Source organism: Hermetia illucens, chromosome 5 (genome assembly GCF_905115235.1).
Source record: "Hermetia illucens chromosome 5, iHerIll2.2.curated.20191125, whole genome shotgun sequence".
Taxonomy (NCBI): domain Eukaryota; kingdom Metazoa; phylum Arthropoda; class Insecta; order Diptera; family Stratiomyidae; genus Hermetia; species Hermetia illucens.
In genome coordinates, this window is record NC_051853.1 from 99,680,801 (window position 1) to 99,703,026 (window position 22,226).

Here is a 22,226-nt window from a genome sequence, read left to right on the forward strand (position 1 = left end):
TAATTAGGGGCAACCCTAGTGTATTTAATCGAAGATATCGATATTTCGGGAGCGAGTTGCTCCCTTGCTCAGTGCTGAAATACACTAGGGTTGTCCCTAATTAAAAAAACAATCTGGTCGTTTTATTCAAACACTGATGACAATCAAAAAGTTCGACATGAAAAACTACAGATCATGTAGGGCTTATGGATAACTGATTGAACAGCGCAAATTACTCGGTTTACGAATTTTGAGGACGCGTTTATCGACCGAGAAAGGTGAAGATGAAGACTTCGGGAAGTCAATGACTGTAATGCCATAGAAGGTATATAAACACAACGTGTAAATTAAGAGATGCCATGCTGAAGAACCCCAACGACAGACGTCATTTTGTTAAAAGTAGTATGAGAGATCGAAATATTACGATGAGCTGGTTCATTTTGCCGAACTAGCTAAAACATTGACGTTGAAGGCATGTTACCCCCACTTCACGTTTGACTCGCTTGAGTGATCAATAAACACCAACTGTCTCAAAGTACCGTGTGCGGATGGTTCAAGTGGTTAAATGAGGGGGGGGGGATTGGGCTGCTGTAGCGGAAGGTACCACTGGTGGCAGAGGGGTTTATTATCGTGACTGGATGTCGAATACAAGTCGACTCAGCTATGAGTGAGTACCTAAGTCAAATCAGGATAATAATCTCGGGCGAGGGCAATACTGACCACATTGCCTCCTACAGTGTACTATAATGTACCGTTGCGGTTTTGAAGGAAGTGTTCTAACATACTTCAATGCCCTGATCCAATGTGGATTGTGACGCCAACGATTATTGTTATTACTTCTAAAAGTGCCATATGGTATAGCTCTGTTCACGTAATTGATATTGAGCATCTAGGTTAGTTACATATAGTCCAACACTTGCCGAGGGACAGTTTACTGCCATTGCCAGAACTCAGCCATTTCTGAGTGTTGGACGATTATAAAAGACAATGAACGGTGTCTTGCGGTAATAGGGATGAAGATGTTGCATTGCACTGGTGGCGTGACATGTTTTGATCACGTCTGAAATGAAAATATCCCCGATCGATATGGGATGGTGTGGTCACGTAATTCACGCTAAAGAGAATCCACTTACCAATATTGGTCTGAACATCGAAATTAATGGTTAGAACCAAAAAGCCGGCCGAAACAGCGGTGGCTTAATACGCTGGATGGGAATTTAAAACCCTCACCATTACATCCTGATCAAGCATTTGATAAAATAAAATTACGAAACCGATCACGACGAGCCGACCCTGCTTGTGAACGGGACAAAGGCTGACAACGACAGCACCATGTCACATAGTTAAAAATTCCTTTCCCCTCTATTTTTCAGAAAGCGTTTCAAATAAATCATTTGATGGAAACCCCTGTATTGATAATAGTCAACCTCATACACTTCACACTCTGATTTTAATATTATTAGCAAATGGCAAGAATGTAACCCACATCAAATATAAAAAAAAGGGCTAAGGAGAATTAGATTCTACTTGAATGGAATTTTAATATTTCACTCGAATTTCAATTATTCTCGTTAATTATAACGTCAGCATCTTATTTGTATGGCTTAGGATGCTGTTAATTCGCATGAAATTAATAAGTTTGAACTGCTATAACTTTGGCGTTAATAGCCAGATTTCCATGAAATTTAGCACTTATATAGAAAATATTGTCCTCTATGCTGGTACAATTCGGAAGTCCTAAGATTAATTTAAGGGGGGTTTTTCAGTAAATTTCTAAAAGTTAGTAATATACTATTAGTAAATTTATTTGAGCAGATATCGGAATGGGACATATTTTGAGGTCTAGATTTCATCTAGGCGCACCACCCTGATTTTTTTCGGATTTTTGGATTGGGTAGTTTCCGAAAATGAGTCCTGTCTCACTTTAAGTGCGTACATTTTGACTCCTTACTCACGCACTTTGCAATTCATGCCAAAACTAATGTCAGTCTCGGGAAGTACAAGTCGCTACCTTTCATTTGATATCCTACACGACTATATCCGTATAAATCCGTATAAATTTTTTGAATCCCCTCTTTGCATGTATGGGGAGCTCCCCTTTAAATTCCACCTAAATTTATCCCATCTCGATGTATGCGTGGGATTTCATAGCTCCCATCTGTCCACTAAATTTTTTTCGGATTGGTTTAGCCGTTTTGGAGAAAAGGGCGTGTGACAGACAGACATAAGGTTTTGTTTTACACAAAACCTTAAAAATGACAAATCATAGAAATAAACAAGTCGGGAAACCGGAAGCTGGACGCTTCAGGTACGAAAGGTTTTGTGTATTTCTTAGTACGTAGCACGTAATGTATCCATATATTATATGAGAGTATCTACTTTCGGGTGATATTGACATTCATAGTCTTCAATTTTCAAAGAAACAACAAATTTGAGGTATTATAACTTTATTAGTAATAGTGCGATTTCCACCAAACTTGGTAAGATCATGCTCTATATTATAGCCTATATCACTGCAAAATTTCATGGTACTAGGATGACCTTAAGGGGGTTTCTAACCAATTACAAAAAATTGTAGTAATATACTATTATTAACTTAATTTAAACAGATATCGGCATGGAAGGTATTTCGGAGCCCAGGCACCACATATAGTGGCAGCTTCCTGATTTTTTTCAGATTTTTGGGTTCGGTAGTTTCTGGGAATGGCCCCCTTAAAGAAGTGATCACTTCCAACCCCCTGCGCTCCCCACCCTTCCAACCAATGTCAAAACTAAGGTCGGCTTCGAAAAGTACTAATCGAGACCTTTAATTTGATACCCCACATGACTATATTTGATGAAAAAAAATTTTACACCCCCCTTTTGCATGTATGGGGACCCCTCCTTTAATTCGACGTAAAAGGATGTAATTCACTGTATGCATGAGCGTTCACAGTCCCCACCTTTCTACCAAATTTGGTGTCAATCACTATAACCGTCTCCGAGAAAAATGCGTGTGACAGACAGACAGACAGACAGATGGACCTGTGAGGAGTTGCCAGATCTCCCATCAGGCGCGACCCCAGGTGGCGGATAGGGGCATACCTATTGATGTGTAAATATGTGTTCATGCACTTTTCTTTTCTGACTGTGTATGGGCTAGTGTTTGCTTATCTCTGGTGCGCGGACCAAAATGGCTATGGGAAGGATACCCAGAACATAAAACCGCCATGGAAGACGAGAGAAGGAGTAAACTTACGGTGCAGGGGCTCGGAACCCCAGTACCGGCGGCTTTTGGGAGTGAGCAAGCGGGCTCCCGGTCGTCGATATCCCTCGACCGCAGTGCCTCGGTGGTGGACAACTTGGCCACCTTGGCATATAATGTTACAAGTGATTTGGATCTGGAGAAGGAAGTGTTCAAGCGAAGTACGACCTTACCGAGAACACCAGTAGCAAGAACAACCAAGGATGAACTGAAGATGGATCGTTGGACGACAAAAACTGTAACAACACCCACAGCATATGTTCAAGATGCGCGACAGCAAGAGGTGCTCCAGGAACAAGATAAGGATCCATTCAAAAGAAGCTCATCAACTTTGAGATCTCCACCAATGCTAAAGGCGATGAAGGAAAAAGTACAGGCAAGATCAATAGCTGGCAAAAGTGAAACAGCGTATAAAAGGAGTAACACTGTCGGGGCTTATAAGGAGCGGAGTCCCGATCCGGAGGAATTACCCTTCACCCAGCTTGGGGCAAAGATAGTTGAGCTGTCCGAGTTTATCAAGGACAAGCACAACGTGCACCAAGCCATAAAGAATATGGTGAGGGCCATTAGAGTCCTCTATAATAGATCACAGATGGAGGAGAAGAATAATAACAACACGCCGAACCCTGTGCCAACAGTATCACAAGCGACCCAAGTGACGCCTAATCGTACTACCATCGAATCCCAGCGAAATAAACGAGGACGTGAAAAAGAGGGGGATACTTTAAATAATCTGCAGGCGCCTAAGAGAAAAAAAGACGGACAGGACATCCTGAAAACCAACACCAACAGTTCAGAAGGAGGAAAGCATACAGCGAATCTAGGAAACTCGATCAGCGTTGCGAAGCCCAAGACGAACGAAAACGATGGATGGACTAAAGTAACCAACAAAAAAGCGAAACGAAAAGCAAAAGTGCGAACTCGTCCAGATGCGATTGTTATCTCCAGTAAGGGCAATCTGTCCTACGCGGAGATACTCAAAAAGGTCAAAGCTGAACCCGACCTAAAAGATCTGAGCGGAAATGTGAACAGAATCCGAAGAACCCAGAAAGGGGATCTCATGTTCGAGCTGAAAAGATCCAGCGGTGGCAAAACTGATGACTTTCGCACTCAAGTGAAAAACTCACTTGGGGAGAATGCCGCAGTGCGTGCCCAAAAACATGAGATCTATATACAATGTAAGGATCTCGATGAAGTTACATCGAAAGGAGAAATTTGTACTGCTCTGAAGGAGCAATTCAAGTTGAAAGAACTTACAGAGGAGTCTGTTGTCGGTCTACGGAAAGCCTATGGTGGCACTCAAACGGCCACCATACGAGTGCCAGCGGAGGCAGCGCAGATGTTGTTAGCTGCCGGAAGGGTTCGGATTGGATGGGTTGTTTGCCGTTTAAGGGAGCAAACTTCACTAAAGAGGTGCTTTAAATGCCTTATGTTTGGGCACTTCGCGAAGGCATGCACCAGCAACATTGATCGGTCCGATCGATGCAGAAGGTGTGGGGAGAAAGGCCATATTGCCAGAGAGTGCAATAGGGACCCCAAATGCCTATTGTGCGTAGCCAAAGAGGGACAGGATAACCGGCACATAGCCGGAAGTGCCAAATGTCCGGAATTTAGGAAGGCGCTCACTGCAATGAGAAAATGAGGTTTATTCAAATAAACCTCAATCATTGCAGGGTCGCTCAGGATTTACTTGAGCAGACCACGTTCGAATCTAAGATGGAGGTTGCCATCATAAGTGAACCGTACAGAAACCGCCACGGTGCCCTATGGGTCACAGATTCGACTGGTGGAGCGGCGATATGGACTTGTGGTCGACAAGCCATTCAATGTACTGCAAGTCAGGCAGCCAGTGGCTTTGTGTGGGCAAAAATAAGTGGTGTATATGTATACAGCTGCTACGCCCCACCAAGTTTGACACTGCCTGAATTCCAGCAAATGCTTGATAATCTTTTTCTCGACGCAAGGGGACGAATTCCAAAGGTGATTGCTGGTGATTTCAATGCTTGGGCCCTAGAGTGGGGTAGCAGAGAATCAAATGCTAAGGGGCGCAGTCTATTAGAGGCTTTTGCGCAACTGGACATGGTTTTGGCTAACGAAGGTGCCGTAAACACCTTTCAGAAAGGGGGGTCAGGCTCGGTTGTAGACCTGACCTTTATCAGCCCTGCGCTGGCGCGTGGTATGTCCTGGTGCGTCAGCGAGCGCTACACCCACAGCGATCGCCAGGCAATCTTCTTTGAGACATGTGTCGAGCCACAGGGCAAAGAGCTATCATGCGCAAAACCGAAAAAGGTTTCAGGCTGGTCTGCAAAATCTTTGGATGAGCAGAGCTTCTTAGAGGTGTGGTTAGATCAACCTGATATAGCAGGCGCCTCTACGGAAAGAGCCGTCCATCTGGCTCAATGCATCGCCAAAGCATGTGACGCGTCTATGCCTAGGAGGTGCTCATTCCCCAGTAGAAGACCAAACTACTGGTGGAATGATGAACTGACCGGTCTTCGATCAGCCTGCCACCAAGCCAGAAGAGCGGCTCAGAGGGCGGTAGGTAGAGTCGATCAAGGGCAGAAAGAATGCGCCTATAAGGCAGCCCGCAAAACCCTCAAGCTCGCCATCCACCGAAGCAAGACAAAATGCTTTAAGGAGCTCTGCTCAGAAGTGGACATCAACCCGTGGGGGAGTGCTTATAGAATAGTGATGGGACGATTCAGAGGCCGCTCCTCTCCGCAGATCACGTGTCCCACCCTCTTGCTGAAAATCATACAGGGGTTATTCCCCCAGCAAGAGGAGAGCACCGACATATTCCGGCCACCTCTGAATGTGACGGCAATTCCTCCAGTCACCAGAGACGAGCTGCTGGAGATCTGTGGCAGAATAGGAGACCATAAAGCGCCGGGCCTGGACGGAGTGCCGAATAAGGCCCTTAAGCTTGCCGTGAAATCCAGGCCGGACATGTTCGCTGAGCTGATCGAAGCGTGCATGTCCGAAGGAATATTTCCGGCGGCTTGGAAGCGACAGAAGTTGGTACTTCTGCCTAAGCCTGGTAAACCTCCAGGTGAACCATTCTCATACCGACCCATATGTCTTTTGGACACGGTAAGGAAAATGCTAGAGCGGGTAATCTATAATAGATTACTCCCGGTTGTTGAGAGCCAAGGCGGCCTTTCAGATCGGCAGTATGAGTTCCGAAAAGCCAGATCAACCATTGATGCCATCAAATTGGTTACTGGTTTGGCCGAAGATGCAATTCACGGAAAGGGTAACCCTGGACGTGAAAAATGCATTCAATTCGGCCAATTGGAATCTAATACGCAAATCCCTAGCGAAGATTGGTATTCCCGCCTATCTCGCTGCTATCGTCGATAGTTACTTAACTGAAAGGGGGCTATGGTATGACACTGATGACGGACCGCAGGAGTACGTTGTTTCCGCCGGTGTCCCACAGGGCTCCGAATTGGGCCCACTACTGTGGAACATCATATACAACGATGTACTTAATCTTCTCCTTCCGGAGGAAGCCACAGTGGTTGGAGAGCTCTGGTTTGACGCTTGCGGAGGAAAAAATAGAAGCGGTCCTCATCACGAAGCGCCGGAAGAGAAATTGCGCCTGTGTTAGAATCGGGAATCATATCATCACTTCCAAGCCGACCATCAAATACTTGGGGGTGGTGATAGACAGGAAGCTCAGCTATAAGCAACACTTACAGTATGTTTGTAATAAATCATCCACTGCTAGTATGGCCCTGGCGAGGATGATGCCGAACGTGGGAGGGCCACGGCATACCTCTAGGTTGCTTATAGCCAGGGTGGTGACCTCGATCATGCTCTATGCGACCCCAGTTTGGAGGGAGGCGTTGTGGATGTCAGGGAATGCTACCAAACTGAGTTCAGTCTACAGGAGGACAGCCCTGAGGGTATGCTCTGCCTTCAAGACTGTCTCAGATGATGCAGCATTCGTCATCTCTGGAATGATGCCGATTGACATCTTGGCAGATGAGATGGCGAATATATACAATGCAAAGCCAACCTCTTCCTCATCGCGGACGAAGAACGCTGAGAGGGAGAGATCCATAAATAGATGGCAAGAGCGGTGGGAACGCTCGGGAAAGGGCCGGTGGACGCACAGGCTCATTCCTGCCATCAAGGAGTGGTTGGAGAGACAACACGGTGAGATTAATTATAATCTCACCCAGTTTCTCACGGGACACGGAGGATATCTCCAATACCTTCACAGGTTTAAATTGGAGACCTCACCCGATTGTCCAAATTGCAATGGAGTCCCAGAGGACCCAGAGCATGTATTCTTCCACTGTCCGAGATTTGTGGAAGAAAGGAGGAATCTAGAAGAGACTCTTGGAGAGGTGCTGGTACCAGAAAATCTGGTACCGAAAATGCTAGCACATCAAGAGAATTGGGATGCGGTCAACTCCATGATCGCATCTATTCAAGATAAATTGCGAAAGGCAGAGGAAGGGAGAAAAGCGCGGTCACGTGCGCCGCGTATAGAAGAAAGGTGACAAAGCTAGAGTGAGCTGACTCCGCCCCGTGATGTAATACCTTATGGTGGTTCCGCGGGGCAGGGAGGGAGTCGGGGGTGGTTTTAGTGGGTAAAAATCCCACACGCTGGTGTGTCCAGACCAGTGTCTTTTTGAAGATTTCCACCTCCTCAACAAAAAAAAAAAAAAAGACAGACAGATGGACAGACAGATGGACAGACAGACAGTAAACCGATTTTAATAAGGTTTTGTGTTTATACAAAACCTTAAAAAGGCAAGTAACATGAATTTTTCGAGGGCGATAACAAGAGTTGATTTGGGTTTAGAAACTCAAAGATGCGACATCATGGAGTGGTCATAAAGCCGAAATACTTGTTAACTATATTCAGAGCTGTACTATTGTTATCTAATCGAAGAAAAAGTTCAGAGAAATGCTTTAATTGAATTACTCGGTGCGGTAGAGTGCAATAAAACTTTTTGATGGTAAAATAATTTAAATATGCAGCTGGATTGTCGTCACTTCTAGTTGCGATAATATGTTTAAGTATATGTACTTTCCTTTATTGAAAACGTTCAATTCAGACAAAATACTATTTGGCTTACCAATGTTCGAAACACTTTTAGGAATGGAAAACAATTCCTTATGACAAGCGTCTTGCAGAAATACTTCACTAAGGCTCGGTAGATGTTACTTAGAGTGTAGTGACCAGTAGCGCTACCTAAAAAAATCCGACTTTTTGAAACTGCTTGATTCCATGGTCATATTAGAAGGGTTCAATATTACAAACTGTAATCTACAACAGCACACAAATAGTATTGATGTAAATATCTTAATACAGGGTGCGGCAGCATAACTTCTTCCCCATTCTCCATAAATTGCGTAAACCGATTTCTGGCGTTTGTCATCACTCTTGCTAGCATAGCAGGTGTTATGTTGGCAATTTCTTCTTGGATGTTGGTCTGCAAATCTTGTAGGGTTCTTGGACGGTTCACATAAACACGGGATTTCAAAAAACCCCATAGAAAAAAATCACAAGGGGACAGATCGAGAGAGCGTGACGGCCATTCCAAATCGCCTCTAATTGAGATAAGGCGCTCTGGAAAGTGTTCCCTCAAAACAGCCATCGATGCTCTTGAAGTGTGTGCTGTTGCACCGTCTTGTTGGAACCAAGTGTCACCCAAATCCAAATTTTCTAGCCGTGGGAAAAAAAAATTCTGTAGCATGTTTACATACCGGTCCGAATTCACTGTCACTGTAACCTCATTTTCCTCAAAAAACCAGGGACCAATAATTCCAGCTGAGGAAATTGCACACCACACTGTGACTTTGGGTGAATGCAAAGGCTTTTGATGCAATTCTCGAGGGTTGGTGTCAGCGCAGTAGCGCATGTTTTGTTTGTTAACCGACCCACACAAATGAAAATGGGCTTCATCGCTAAAAAAAACAATAGCACCCTCGGGAACGACATCAAGAAGAAGCTCACACGCGTTCATCCGAGAATTGAAGTCACGTTCTGAAAGTTCCTGCACTATTGCCATCTTATAGGGATGAAAATGAAGATCATCACGGAGAATTCTTCTCACAGAACGATCGGATAGTCGAAGGGCAGATGCGTGTTTGCGCGCCGCAGAACGCCGTGGCGATCGCAACATTGACGCTCTCACTGCTTCAATGTTCTCAGGTGATCTAACGGGCCGAGGGACTCCAGTTCTTCCTTTTGTCGCACCTGCAGCTTGTCCGAATGTAGTGACCCATGTAACAATTGATTTGCGGTCTGGGACGGGAGCCAACGGGGCTAAATTAAAGCGATTCCGAAATGCACGCTGTGTTGCAATAACCGAACATCCGCTTGAAAAGTAAACCTCAACGGCAAAGGCACGCTCCTCACTATTCCAACGCATGATGGCGACTGAACCATGTCGGGACAAAACTTTACAGTATCCCCTCTTGAGCGAGACCACTAGCGCTCCGCTATGACATCAACTAACTGAGTGGCGCGCATTTTAAAAAAGGAAGTTATGCTGCCGCACCCTGTATTTAATTAATTGAGGTTTAAACTTTCCTCCTCCACTATAAATTGCGAAAATAAGTCACAACTTCCTCACCCACATTTATATTTCTAATTGCCATCGCCATGTTATCTCGATATAATATGTGCATATATGTACACAGCTGAATGTATAGTACAAATATTTACCAATTAAGAACTACGCGCCATACCAATTATTATATTTTCATGATTTGCAAATTATATAGTTGAACGGAAATGTTTGCAACATTTATTTAAAGAAGAGCTTCATAGAGGGCCTACATATATACAGTGAGTCAAAAAGTATTCGTCTCATTTCATAACTAAATAATAAGGGCAATATTCAGTTCATGTGTTTAATTTTTCTATATTATCTATTCTTTAGAAATAAAATGGAAAATAATCGTTTCACTCCATTAAAAAAAAAAACAAAAAATAAACCTCATCATTACTTATAAAAAAAAGTATTCGTCTCTATGCATTTTCTCCGGCTTTTCTTTTGTGTAAAACAAAACCTTTTCTTTTTTTTCCGGAGGTGGAAATCTTCCAAAGACACTGCTACACGTATGGAATTTTTACTTACTAAAACCACCCTGTAACTCTTGTCCTCCTCCCCGCGGAACCACCACAAATATTTCGTCGCGGGGTGGACATGGCTTTCGACACTTCCTTCGCCCATCGATTGTATTCTGCCTCCTTTAATATGCACTGAATTCGCCCTACCATGTCGTTCACTACATTCCAGCTCTCCTGGCATGCAAGCATTTTTCCAATTATATTTTTTGGTCCTAGTGTCCCTCCCAATGTCTCCTTTCTTTCGGCGTTTTTCATTTGCCGATCAGAGGAAGAATCCAGTCCATCATAGATACGTGCCATCTCATTGGCCAAAATGACAATCGGAATCATTCTGGCTACTGCATAGACCGCTTGGTCCGAGATGGTTCTATAATCACAGCACACTCTTAGGGCGATCTTTCTATACACCGCGCTAATCTTTTGAGCATTGCATACGGTATGCAATGCATTTGACCAATTTGGCGCTATGTAAAGCAGTATTGAACTCCCCACTTTAGTTATAAATATTCTACGAGTGCATCGCGAGCTCCCTTCATTGGACGCCTTGATGCAAACATTTAGGAAGTGCTGCTTGAAATTCAGCCTCACGTCTATCATCAGTCCAAGATATTCAATTGCTAGCTTTGAAGTCATGATATACTTCCCCATTCTGATACACGCAGTGGTTTCATTACGTCACTTCGTGATAAGCATCCTCCGCGAGTGCAAGACCTGCATCTTTCAGTTACTTCTTTATAGCAGTGATTGCTTCGGATGAATGCAGTTCCACATCCGCCAGATCTTTTGCAACAACAATCACCGCTATGTCATCGGCATAACCCACTATTGTTACCTCTTTAGCAACTCAGCCATTGAGGACATCATTATACATTATACGTAATCTGTTAGATTATTCTCCCCAACATTTTCCCCTTAGTGTCCAATAGACATATAGGTCTGTAGGAAAATGGTTTACCAGGAGACTTACCAGGTTTAGGCAACCTTTGTTTCTTCCATGTCTCAGAAAAGATCCCTTCCGCTGAGCATGCTTCAAACAACTCTCAAACCTCTAAATCTCCCCATGATAACCCCGTAGGCGCCTCCCCATGGGTCTTGCTTGAAGCACTACCTCTTGCCAACTCCAAGTTTCTTCGGGCTTCCTTGTAAGCTCGCTGTTTCACCTCCTGATAATCCTACTCATTGCTCTCTGAGCCGCTCGTCTGGTCCGATGGCACGCCGACCGAAGATCTGACAATTCACTATTCCACCAGCAGTTGGGCCTTCTACTGAGGAAAGTATAACGTCTCAGCATCGATGAGTCACATGCCTTCGCGTTACATTCCGTGATATGGAGGGGCTTTTTCCGAGGGTTTACATAATATAGTGTCCTGCTCCAACCACACATCTATTAATATTTGCTCGTCAATTGCTTTCGCAGACCAACCTGACTTTCTCCCCATTTTTGGTTGAGCAGAGATTGCTCTTCAGGTCAAAGAGTATTGCCTGGTGGTCACTATAGGCGTGCTCTTCACTGATGTTCCAGGACACATCGCGAGCTAACAAAAGTGAGATCCACAACCGAACCGGACCCCCCTTTCCGGTAAGTATTTACCTGTCTATCGTTAGCCAATATGCTATCTAACTGCTCGAAAGCCTCAAGAGACAACGTCTGTCTGTCTATCTGCCCGTCTGTCTGTCACACCAATTTTTTTCAGAGACGGTTATAGCGATCGACATCAAATTTGGTGGAAAAGTTGAAACAATGAACGCTCACGAATACAGTGAGTTACATCCTTTTACGTCGAATTTAAGGGGGATCCCATACATGCAAAAAGATGCCACTCCATGCCGATATCTGTTTAAGTAAAGTTAATAATAGTATATTACTTTAATTTTTAACAATTGGCTGCATGTTAGAACCACGAAATGCAGCAATGTATGCTATAGCATAGAGCGTGATACCGCCAAGTTTGGTGGAAGTCTCACCATTACTAATAAAGTTATAATAGGTCAAATTTGCCGTTTCTGTACAAATTCAAGACTTGGATGTCAATATCACGCGAAAGCGGATATTCTCACATAATATATACATATATTACGTGCTAGGTGCTAATGGGACAAATGCACGCTCAAATATCTTCATAAAAGAAATACACAAAACCTTTCATACCTGAAGCGTCTAGCTTCCGGTTTCCCGACTTGTTCTTGTTCATTTTGCTGTTCGCCCGTGATATCCAGCTTCACGAAGAATATTCCGTACAGTTTTATCCGATACTTCTTTCTTCACCCCAGCAGCTATTTTTGCCACACTTTGCTAGGATTTCTTTTTTCAAATTTTCGCACTATTTGCTATTTTTTACTTCCAGTTAATTTTTGCGGTCGACTAGATCTTCAGGCATTTTCGCATTTCCCTGTTTTCAGATACGTGTAGACAATGCTTTTAATAATTGTAACTGGGCTGTTAGCGCTTGTTTAAAAAAAATTATTTACAATTTTTCGCTTTTCCACATTTATTTCTTGGCCTTTTCGTTAAATTCCTTAATTATTACAACGCTTGAAATCTATTGCTTTAAGATGTAACACTAAATAATATTTCAAGAGAAGATGCGTAGAGGCGAATACTTTTTAAGGTTTTATTTGCAAAAGAAAACTTTTTTAAAATCGGTTCAATGTCTGTTTATCTGTCTGTCTGTCACAAGTACTTTTCTCAGAAACCGTTGTACTGATTGACACAAAATTTTTTGAGAAGGTGGAAACTGTGAACACACATCCATGCAGTGAGTGATATCCTTCTACGTTGAGATTTGGGGGGGGTGCCCATACATGTAAAAGGGGGGTTGTAAAATTTCACACAATTTTTTCACCAAATGTTGTCATGTGGGGCATCAAATGAAAGGTCTCGATTATTACTTTCCGAAGTTGGTCCTAGTTTTGAGATTTAAAAAGACGGGGAGTGGGAGGGATGGAAAGTGATGATTTCTTTAACGGATCCATTCTCAGAAACTAACCAATCGAAAAATTCATGAAGGTGCCTCTGTATGCTGCCCAGGCCTCAAAATACTCTCCATATCGATATCTGTTAAAATTTGGTTGATAATAGTATATTGCCATATTTTTGAGGAAATTGAGTAAAACCCCCTTAAGCTTACCGCTGAGTTATAAAAGTTGGTAGTAGTATAAAATATAATATGAAACATATTATTTGATCAAAATCGTGTTATTAGTAACAAAGTTACGGTAGCTTTAAGTTGACTTTACTGTGTAAATTTACTGCAACTAAATATCAATATCACACTAAAGTGAGTAGTCAGACATGCTAAATGCATATACATAGCGGGCTACGTACAAATGGGATAGTTCTACACTCAAATAAGCGTACAGAAGAAGCAAACAAAACCTTCCATACGTGAAGCGCCCAGCTTCCGGTTTCCCGACTTGTTTGATGTGTAATGATGAAGTTTACTTTGTGTTTTTTGTTTTTTCTTTGTGACAGTGGAGTGAATTGATTAGTGCTTATTTTATTTCTAAAAAATAGATAATACATGAACTGAATATTGTCTTTTTTAATTAGTTATGAAAATCCTAAGTTAACACGGAGAAGGTATGCATAGGAATACTTTTTTGACTCACTGTATGTACATGAATCAGGCAAATTAACGATTGGATAATTAAATTAGTTTTGATTAAAGAAAGTGCGAAAAGAGACACCATTAATTTTCTAGTTTGTATTTCCATTTAATATTTCTATACAAGGAGAAGTATATCAATTCTGCATTTGTAGCCTATGATAGGTTTGTCACTACATATACCCTATAACCCTATAACATATGAAACACTGACTGTAAAGCACAATAATGTTAATTGATGATTGATAATTTTGTGATAAGTTTAACTTTACTGTATGATCAGTAAACAAGTACAAGTATACCGGCAGGTTTTATATACGTACAATTTTAAGTGCCAATTATGCAAGGTTCCAGATAATATACTCTACGCACGTATGTCTTTGATAAGATAATTCAACTGAAATTATAATAGAAGCAGATGTTTGGTTTTTTTTCCGCCTCCCTCGTAGAAGAATGATAAAGTTTTATTTTCATCTTTTGGGTATGTGTGTAAAAATAAGGTATTTATACACTATTATTAATTTTATTTTTTCTGAGAATGACCCCTTATATAAATGATCACTTTTAACTCCCCATCTTACCAACAAATGTCAAAATTAAGACCAGAGTACTAATCGAGACCTTTAATTTGATACTCCACATGACTATATTTGATGAAAAAAAATGTACACCCCGCTTTTGCATGTTTGGGGACCTCCCCTTAAATTCGATGTAAAAGAATGTAACTCACTGTACGCATGAGCGTTCACAGTTTCCACCTTTCCACCAAATTTGGTTCGTGTTCTTTGTAAGAAGGTCAACTTTCATCTAAACCTAAACAGATTTAGAAGTATACATGGTATATTATTATTACAGAGATGTCCTTTACCTCTGCAATTCTTATTGCATTTCCGCAGCCACTTTTGAAATTTCACTTTTGGCTGGCTAAACACTGCAAATCGATCTATTTATAATTAGGGGTTACCCGTCAAGCTATTTCTTACCAATTGCGATATGATTTAGCCGAACACTGCGCAAAAACAACAATCGGCCTTGGTTTGCCAAACCCGTTAAAACCTACCTGCAAGCGCTCAAATGAGAATTCCTACCTCAACTGCAATATTTTCCAGAAATTGCGTGGTGCAATTATTAGTTGTTTTATTCAATGGCCCATGGTCTGGCTGATCGGTTGTTCCGCTCATAGGAAAACTTATTTTCGCATTTAGCAGCCTATTCACTGTATATTTTTCGGTTGAGTAAGTATGTGAAAAAATTACCACTTTTCAGTCCCCGCCATCCACACCTTTGCATATAATGTTAGAACTGGGTTTGAAAACCCAGATGACAATATTTGGTGAAAAAAAATTATTACCCCCCTTGCATACTCATAACATACTGTATGCGTGAACGTTCATAGTTTTCATTTTCCACCAAATTTGGTGTCAATTTATATAACCCTTTTTGAGAAAAATGCGTGTGACAGACAGATAAGCAAACAGACAGACAGTAAACCGATTTTAATAAGGTGTTGTTCTACACAAAACCTTGAAAGTAGCTTAATCCGTGGATAGTCTCAAAAGGCAAACATTTTTACCAAATGAGTGATTAATTTGTGACCATTTTTTCACAACACAGTTGCAGTTTCACAAAAGACAACGAGAACTTAGTTACGCATCTAATATTTTTCGTAAAATCGTAAATCTTACTGGGGGCAGAGGGATTTGTATCGCTACTGGATATTATATGGGAGTGAGGCTCAATAAAAGTAAAAGATTTTGTTCTCAGAACGTATCCAGTATCTGCTCAAATGCAGTTAATAATGGTATATTACAAGAAGAACAATGGAAAAATGTTCAAAGGTTATGTTCCATTATGAGAACGTGACTTCAATTCTCGGATGAACGCGTGTGAGCTTCTTCTTGATGTCGTTCCCGAGGGTGCTATTGTTTTTTTTAGCGATGAAGCCCATTTTCATTCGTGTGGGTCGGTTAACAAACAAAACATGCGCTACTGGGCTGACACCAACCCTCGAAAATTGCATCAAAAACCTTTGCATTCACCCAAAGTCACAGTGTGGTGTGCAATTTCCTCAGCTGGAATTATTGGTCCCTGGTTTTTGAGGAAAATGAGGTTACAGTGACAGTGAAATGTGAACATGCTACAGAATTTTTTTTTCCCACGGCTAGAAAATTTTGATTTTAGGGGACACTTGGTTCCAACAAGACGGTACAACAGCACACACTTCAAGAGCATCGATGGTTGTTTTGAGGGAACACTTTCCAGAGCGCCTTATCTCAATTAGAGGCGATTTGGAATGGCCGGCACGCTCTCCCGATCTGTTCCCTTGTGATTTTTTTCTATGGGGTTTTTTAAAATCCCGTGTTTATGTGAACCGTCCAAGAACCCTACAAGATTTGAAGACCAACATTCAAGAAGAAATTGCCAACATAACACCTGCTATGCTAACAACAGTCATGAGAAACGCCAGAAATCGGTTTACGCAATGTATGGAGAATGGGGGACGTCACCTAACAGATTTGATCTTCAAAATAATGTAAATAAAAACTTTAGACATGTACCTACATTATAAAAAATAAATAAATATTTTCCGATGCATACAATAGTTTTTATTGAGTTTTGAAAAAAGGAAGTTATGCTGCCGCACCCTGTATTACTAGTTACCCTATTGTTCATGGGTAATACCGGCTCTTCTTTGCCAAACGGTGTTCATAACACACATGTAGTCAATGTTAATTTGTTCCCTATTCAGAAATCTCGACCTAAGATTCCATCTGTTCAGCCGGCTATTAACTGTGTGGAATTGATAATGTTTTTACTTTTAAACCCTGAAGGATAAAATCTATTTTTGTAATTGACCTTTGGTCGCCAAGATTTTGAATTGGGATCAATGCATTTGTCCATTATGTCCCTGCAGTTGTTTCTATGCTTCCAAACCAAGGGCTAGATAGGAACTACATAAAGCAAAATCGAACTAACAGCTGTCCAGATAAGGAGGCGGCGACTTTGTCTTGGGCAGCCTATATTCGGTAGCATTTTCGTCAGCAATAGTATAACGCGGATCCTAAACTTTCAAGATATCTATGTTTGCCAATTCTCATCTTTATCGATGTTTCTTTCTTTCATTCATTGATCAGAACTACCTCGGTTTTATGGCTTGCAAACGCCAGACCAGCTTCTTCTAGCCAAAATTTGCTTTTCGAAATTGACTCGTTTGTCTAAATCTCGTTCTCCTTAACATCTTGTGCCCGATCTCATCTGCAAAAACGACAACGGTCTCCCTTTGGAGTAACCATAAAATTCCGTCGTACATCATTATCCACAGGAAAGGACCCAGGACCGATCCATGTAGAACAGCGCAGGGCACTCGCTGTACCTTAGGTCGACTGGATTATGACACAAATCCCCTATCGGAGTAATTCTTTGAGTATACGCACCAAGTACTTAGTAGTGTCTAATTTGGCTGAAACCTCAATTAGTTTGCTCCACCTTGCATAATTGTAGGCAGTCATCACATCAAGAGAAACTACTGCCAAGATTTGTTGGGCTTCATTACTGCCTCCGCAATTTTTATGACTGTTCTGATCATATTGACATTGGATATCAGAGACATCACTCTCCCTTTCATTGACGGGTGCAAGCCTGTTGGTTTATTTGGCTTCGGAATGAACACAACCTTCCACTTTCCCGGGAAAATCTGTTCTTAGGAGCATGTCGTGAATGTTTGAGTGAACCTGTGGCGCGGCAGGATTCGCGGCATTCGAAATTTATTTCGAATGTCGCGAATACCAGCGGACAGATGGCGTCACCGGCGCTCCACTCAGTTCAAACCTCGCTACAAGAGTGAAGAACAGAGTAGGTGACGAGAAACGTCAGATGAAAAAAAATAATAATAATAAGTAAAAAAAGACAGTTAGCAGTCATTGTGAAAAGAACGGATGCAGAAAGAAAATAGTTACGGACGGAAATCAGTATAATTTCTAATATCCCGGATTTATAATAGGAGTACTTTTTAAGGTTTTGTTTGTAAAACAAAACCTTATTAAAATCGGTTTACTGTCTGTCTGTCTGTCCGTCTGTCTGTCTGTCTGTCTGTCTGTCTGTCTGTCTGTCTGTCCGTCACACGCATTTTTCTCGGAGACGGTTGTAGCGATTGGCACCAAATTTGGTAGAAAGGTGGGAACTGTGAACGTTCACGCATATAGTGAATTACATCCTTTTACGTCGAATTTAAGGGGGGGTCCCCATACATGCAAAGGGTGGGTGTAAATTTTTTTTTTATAAAATATAGTCATGTGGGGTATCAAATTAAAGGTCTCGATTAGTACTTTTCGAAGCCGGTCTTAGTTTTGATATTTGTTGAAAAGGTGGGGGGTGCGGGGGGTTGAAAGTGGTCATTTTTTTAACGAACCCATTCTCAGAAACTACTCAACCGAAAAATCTGAAAAAAATCAGGGGGCTGTCACTATATGGTGCCTAGGCTCCGAAATACCCTCCATACCGATACCTGTTCAAATAAAGTTAATAATAGTATATTACTATAATTTTTAGTAATTGACAGGAAAACCCCCCTTAAGTTCACCCTAGAATCACAAAATTTTGCAACAATATAGGCTACAGCATAGAGCATGATCCTGCCAAATTTGGTGGAAATCGCGCTATTACTAACAAAGTAATACTAAGTCAAAACTGTCGCTTCTCTGCAAATTCGAAACTATGAATGTCAATATCACTTGAAAGTGGCTATTTTCACATAATATATGCATATTTTACGTGCTACATGCTAATGGGACAAATGCACACCCAAATCTCTTTATAAAAGAAATAAACAAAACCTTTCATACCTGAAGCGTCTAGCTTCCGGTTTCCCGACTTGTTTGAAATTGTGTATTGAACTTTGTTAAATATGAGAACTTTGTAAAATACAAAAAACATGCCAGAAAACCATTTCAAACGTACCTGGTTTGTTAATTTTACCTGGAATTCCGGACGAATTGTCTAGATATTATTAAGTTTTCATTAAAGTGAAGGGATAAGCATCGGTTCAACTTGGAAAAGAATACAAGCTCCTAAAAACCCATTTCGAACTGTCTTGACTGCCACTAACAGCACTTTATTCGGCATTTCGTCAAAGCCTGGAGTTTTATTTTCGGCAATCTTCCTCTGTGGTTACCTCAGGAATACCTGGGGTGGGTAGATTCGATTCAATTGAAATTTGTCGAAACAAAATACTAATAACATTCCACAAATCAAGGATGGTGACCAGCGGGGAGCGTTTATTCTGAACTGATGACATAACTACCTTATACGCGCCTTCTCATGGGTCTTCTTGAAGTGTTCAGTTTCACTTCTCGGGATGGCTGCTTATAGTTGTTCCCTATTATTTCTATACCGGTTGTGAAACTTAGATCAGTTCCTGCTACGATTGTTATATCTCCTGGGTGTAAGGTATTCCTCAATTTCCGAATTCGCCCAACAGAGGGTATTAATTTCTTGAATACAGTACGATGTGGCATGGAACCATCATGCGCTTTCTATATTTTGCGCGTCGAGTTTCTTGGATGTCCAACCAGCTACTGCAATTTTCTGGGTATGTTTCGCTTTCGTTCTACACTTTACCTGGAAATAGATCAAATGGGCGAAATGATTGCTGTACATATATGTAATCCTCGCTTACCTGCCATTGGAGACCTTTGAATTATATGTCGCTAACAAATGTAAGGTCTATCACCGATCCTATATTCCGTCTCCCAAAAGTATTGACTCTACCGGTATTTTCCAGAGTGGCATTCAGACGTGAAAAGGCTTTAAATAATAATATAAAATAATTCTTGCATTTGTTTCGCGACAACCCAAATCTTCTTACCAGGGGTTAAAATCCGCAGCTTTTATTATTCGGTTGTAGTGATCTACTTCGGAAATTAATCATTTCATCCTCAATGCGGACTCATCCAGTGTGAAACTTGGTGCAGGGTAACAGCTGAATATGTGAATGTTGGCTACCTTAGCTGATGTGAATCCATCTTCTGGGTTGTTGATCGTGGTTTCATTGCTCGATTTCCGCTTCCGTTTGATACAAAAACACCACAGTGGAGATCTCTGTAATATTCACATATAATAGAAACGTCAATTTTATTTTCACGCTGTGCAAGAACAGGCATTCAGCTGTACGAACTTCATTTACGAATAGTTGAAATCGCCTTCTAGAACGCCTGACATCTACAACTATCTGCGATACGGTCGATATTATCCTTTGGCGTTTCTTTGTGTAGCAGGCGGCTGGAATTCCTATTGCACATCAGACATATCGCACTTACTTAAACAGTTTCTAGCAACATGCCCAAATTCCAGGCATTTGAAACACTCCTTTGGCATCATCTGTTCTCGCATTGGACAGCTGACTCAGCCACCAGCAATGGTTTTTTCGCGTCATTGGAAGGGTGATTGTGGCCGTCTGAGTACCACCACATACATTGAACTCAAATATCGAATCTAGCCGAAGAAAAAGCCATCATCGAAGTTATGAGACAGCCGTGAAGACGGGAGGTGAGGTTGGAAGAATTTTCGCTGGGGCATCTGGTAGTAGGGAGTAGTTCCTGTCCGGACTCTCGAAGCGGATCTTTCCCACATCGACAGAGCCAGAAGTGTAAAGGGATACGTTGGAGCAGAACAAGTTGCTGATTGTTTTAAAGGCGTCGATGGAGTTGTTATTCTAGCGGGCGTGCCACGTAAACCTGGAAGGACTCGAGGTGATTTGTTCAACATCAATGCTGGTATCGTTCACGATTTGACTTCTGCCATTGCGGACAAGTATCCAAAAGCTTTAATTGTGATTATTACAAATGCTGTGAACTCGTGTGTACCAATTGCCGCAGAAGTTCTAAATTCCAAAGGAAAGTGCTATCCCCGTATTCTCTTCGGTGTTTCAATTTTGGATATTGTCCTTGCTCGAAAATTCATTTCAGATTCATGTAAATTTGACGTGGATGCCGTTGATATTCCGGTGATCGGTGGACATTCTTGTGTTACAGTTATTCCGGTGATATCACAATGCAAACCAAAAGTGTCGTTTTCACAGCTTAATCGTGAGAAAATTTCGATGCGCACCCAAGAAGCTGGCACAGAAGGTGTGAAGACTAAAGCGGGAGCGAGAAGAGGGTTAAATCGATTTTGATCGATGCCCGTTCCGCGCAACAGCAAGTGGTTTAGGAGAAGCGTGGTTCATTGCTAACCGTACGAATCGCGACGCATAAAAAACCAGCCATAGAAGCAACCACGAACTTTCAAAAGGTTTCGTTTTTAAAAAAAGGAAAGTGAAGTAGTACATTATATAATTATGGAATTCATATTTTAATGTTCTAAATATTTTTTAATCCACAGACAGAATCAGCATGACCATAAATACACACCACGCTGAGCTCGACGTGAATCAAAGTGTAAGTGTTAATTTTTTTGATTGGATCTCATTTCTTTTCTTTTTTCTTTTTTTCATTTTTTTTTTATTTAATTTAATTTTTTTTTCGTTTGTATATTATTATTTTCAACTATCTTTTATTTCTATATATTTGTTTTTTTTTTTTGTTTGGAGTGGATCAATATGACAGGAATTTTTATTGATTTGAGGACTTCCTCCGTTCTGGTTTTCATCGTTCAGTCGTCGCGAATTTCCTGCGTTTGTTGTCTATTTTGGACCCACGCATCGGTATAGACACGTTAATTTTGCATTAATGACACGTGAGGGATCAAAGCGCTCAAAGGAACCGCCACATTCCTGAGCCTGGCTAGCACAGAGGCGTGCAAGAACTTGACCGAACACTTTGATGGAGCTTCAGTCTTTGCCGGCCGACCTTCACAGTCAATTTTGCTGGGATAGCTCTTCCCTATAGGTCGTTCTCGGCCACTTAGGATGATCGTCTGGTCCTATTTCCCCTAAGTTCATTACAATAAGCTCGCATGCTATAGATCTAATTGGCGCATCTTTCCACGATCTCTTTTGCAGCTTTCCTTTTCTCTCTACTTTAGTCGAATATCGATGTTTATGCGTGTCTCCAAATGGTTAAGCAGTCTTTTACTGGGAAAGATTGTGGATTGCACCGGCTGTGTTTTGCCTTTGGGAGTTCGCTTTGGGAATTCTCCATTAGTCCCTTTACATATGTGAAGTGGCAACGTTGTTATTGCTGTTGATCTTGCCCTTGCCCTAGGTTCTATTTTCTCGGCACCAACCTGTTTCCCGGTTTGCCGTTGTTTTTCAAAGTCGTATCTTTAAATATATGTAGTGTTTGATTTTTGCTCATCTTAGGAACTT

The 22,226-nt window shown here is 41.6% G+C and overlaps 1 protein-coding gene across 1 annotated transcript in view; it reads left to right on the forward strand.

Annotated features, from left to right (window-relative positions):
• The window catches only part of LOC119658178 (malate dehydrogenase, mitochondrial-like), a 46,700-nt gene extending 25,605 nt beyond the window's left edge, over window positions 1-21,095 (forward strand). Inside the window, exon 2 of the mRNA XM_038065445.1 lies at window positions 20,508-21,095. Coding sequence (XP_037921373.1) covers window positions 20,508-21,095 — 588 coding nt within the window. The remainder of the gene's footprint in view (window positions 1-20,507) is intronic.
• Window positions 21,096-22,226: the final 1,131 nt, after the last annotated feature.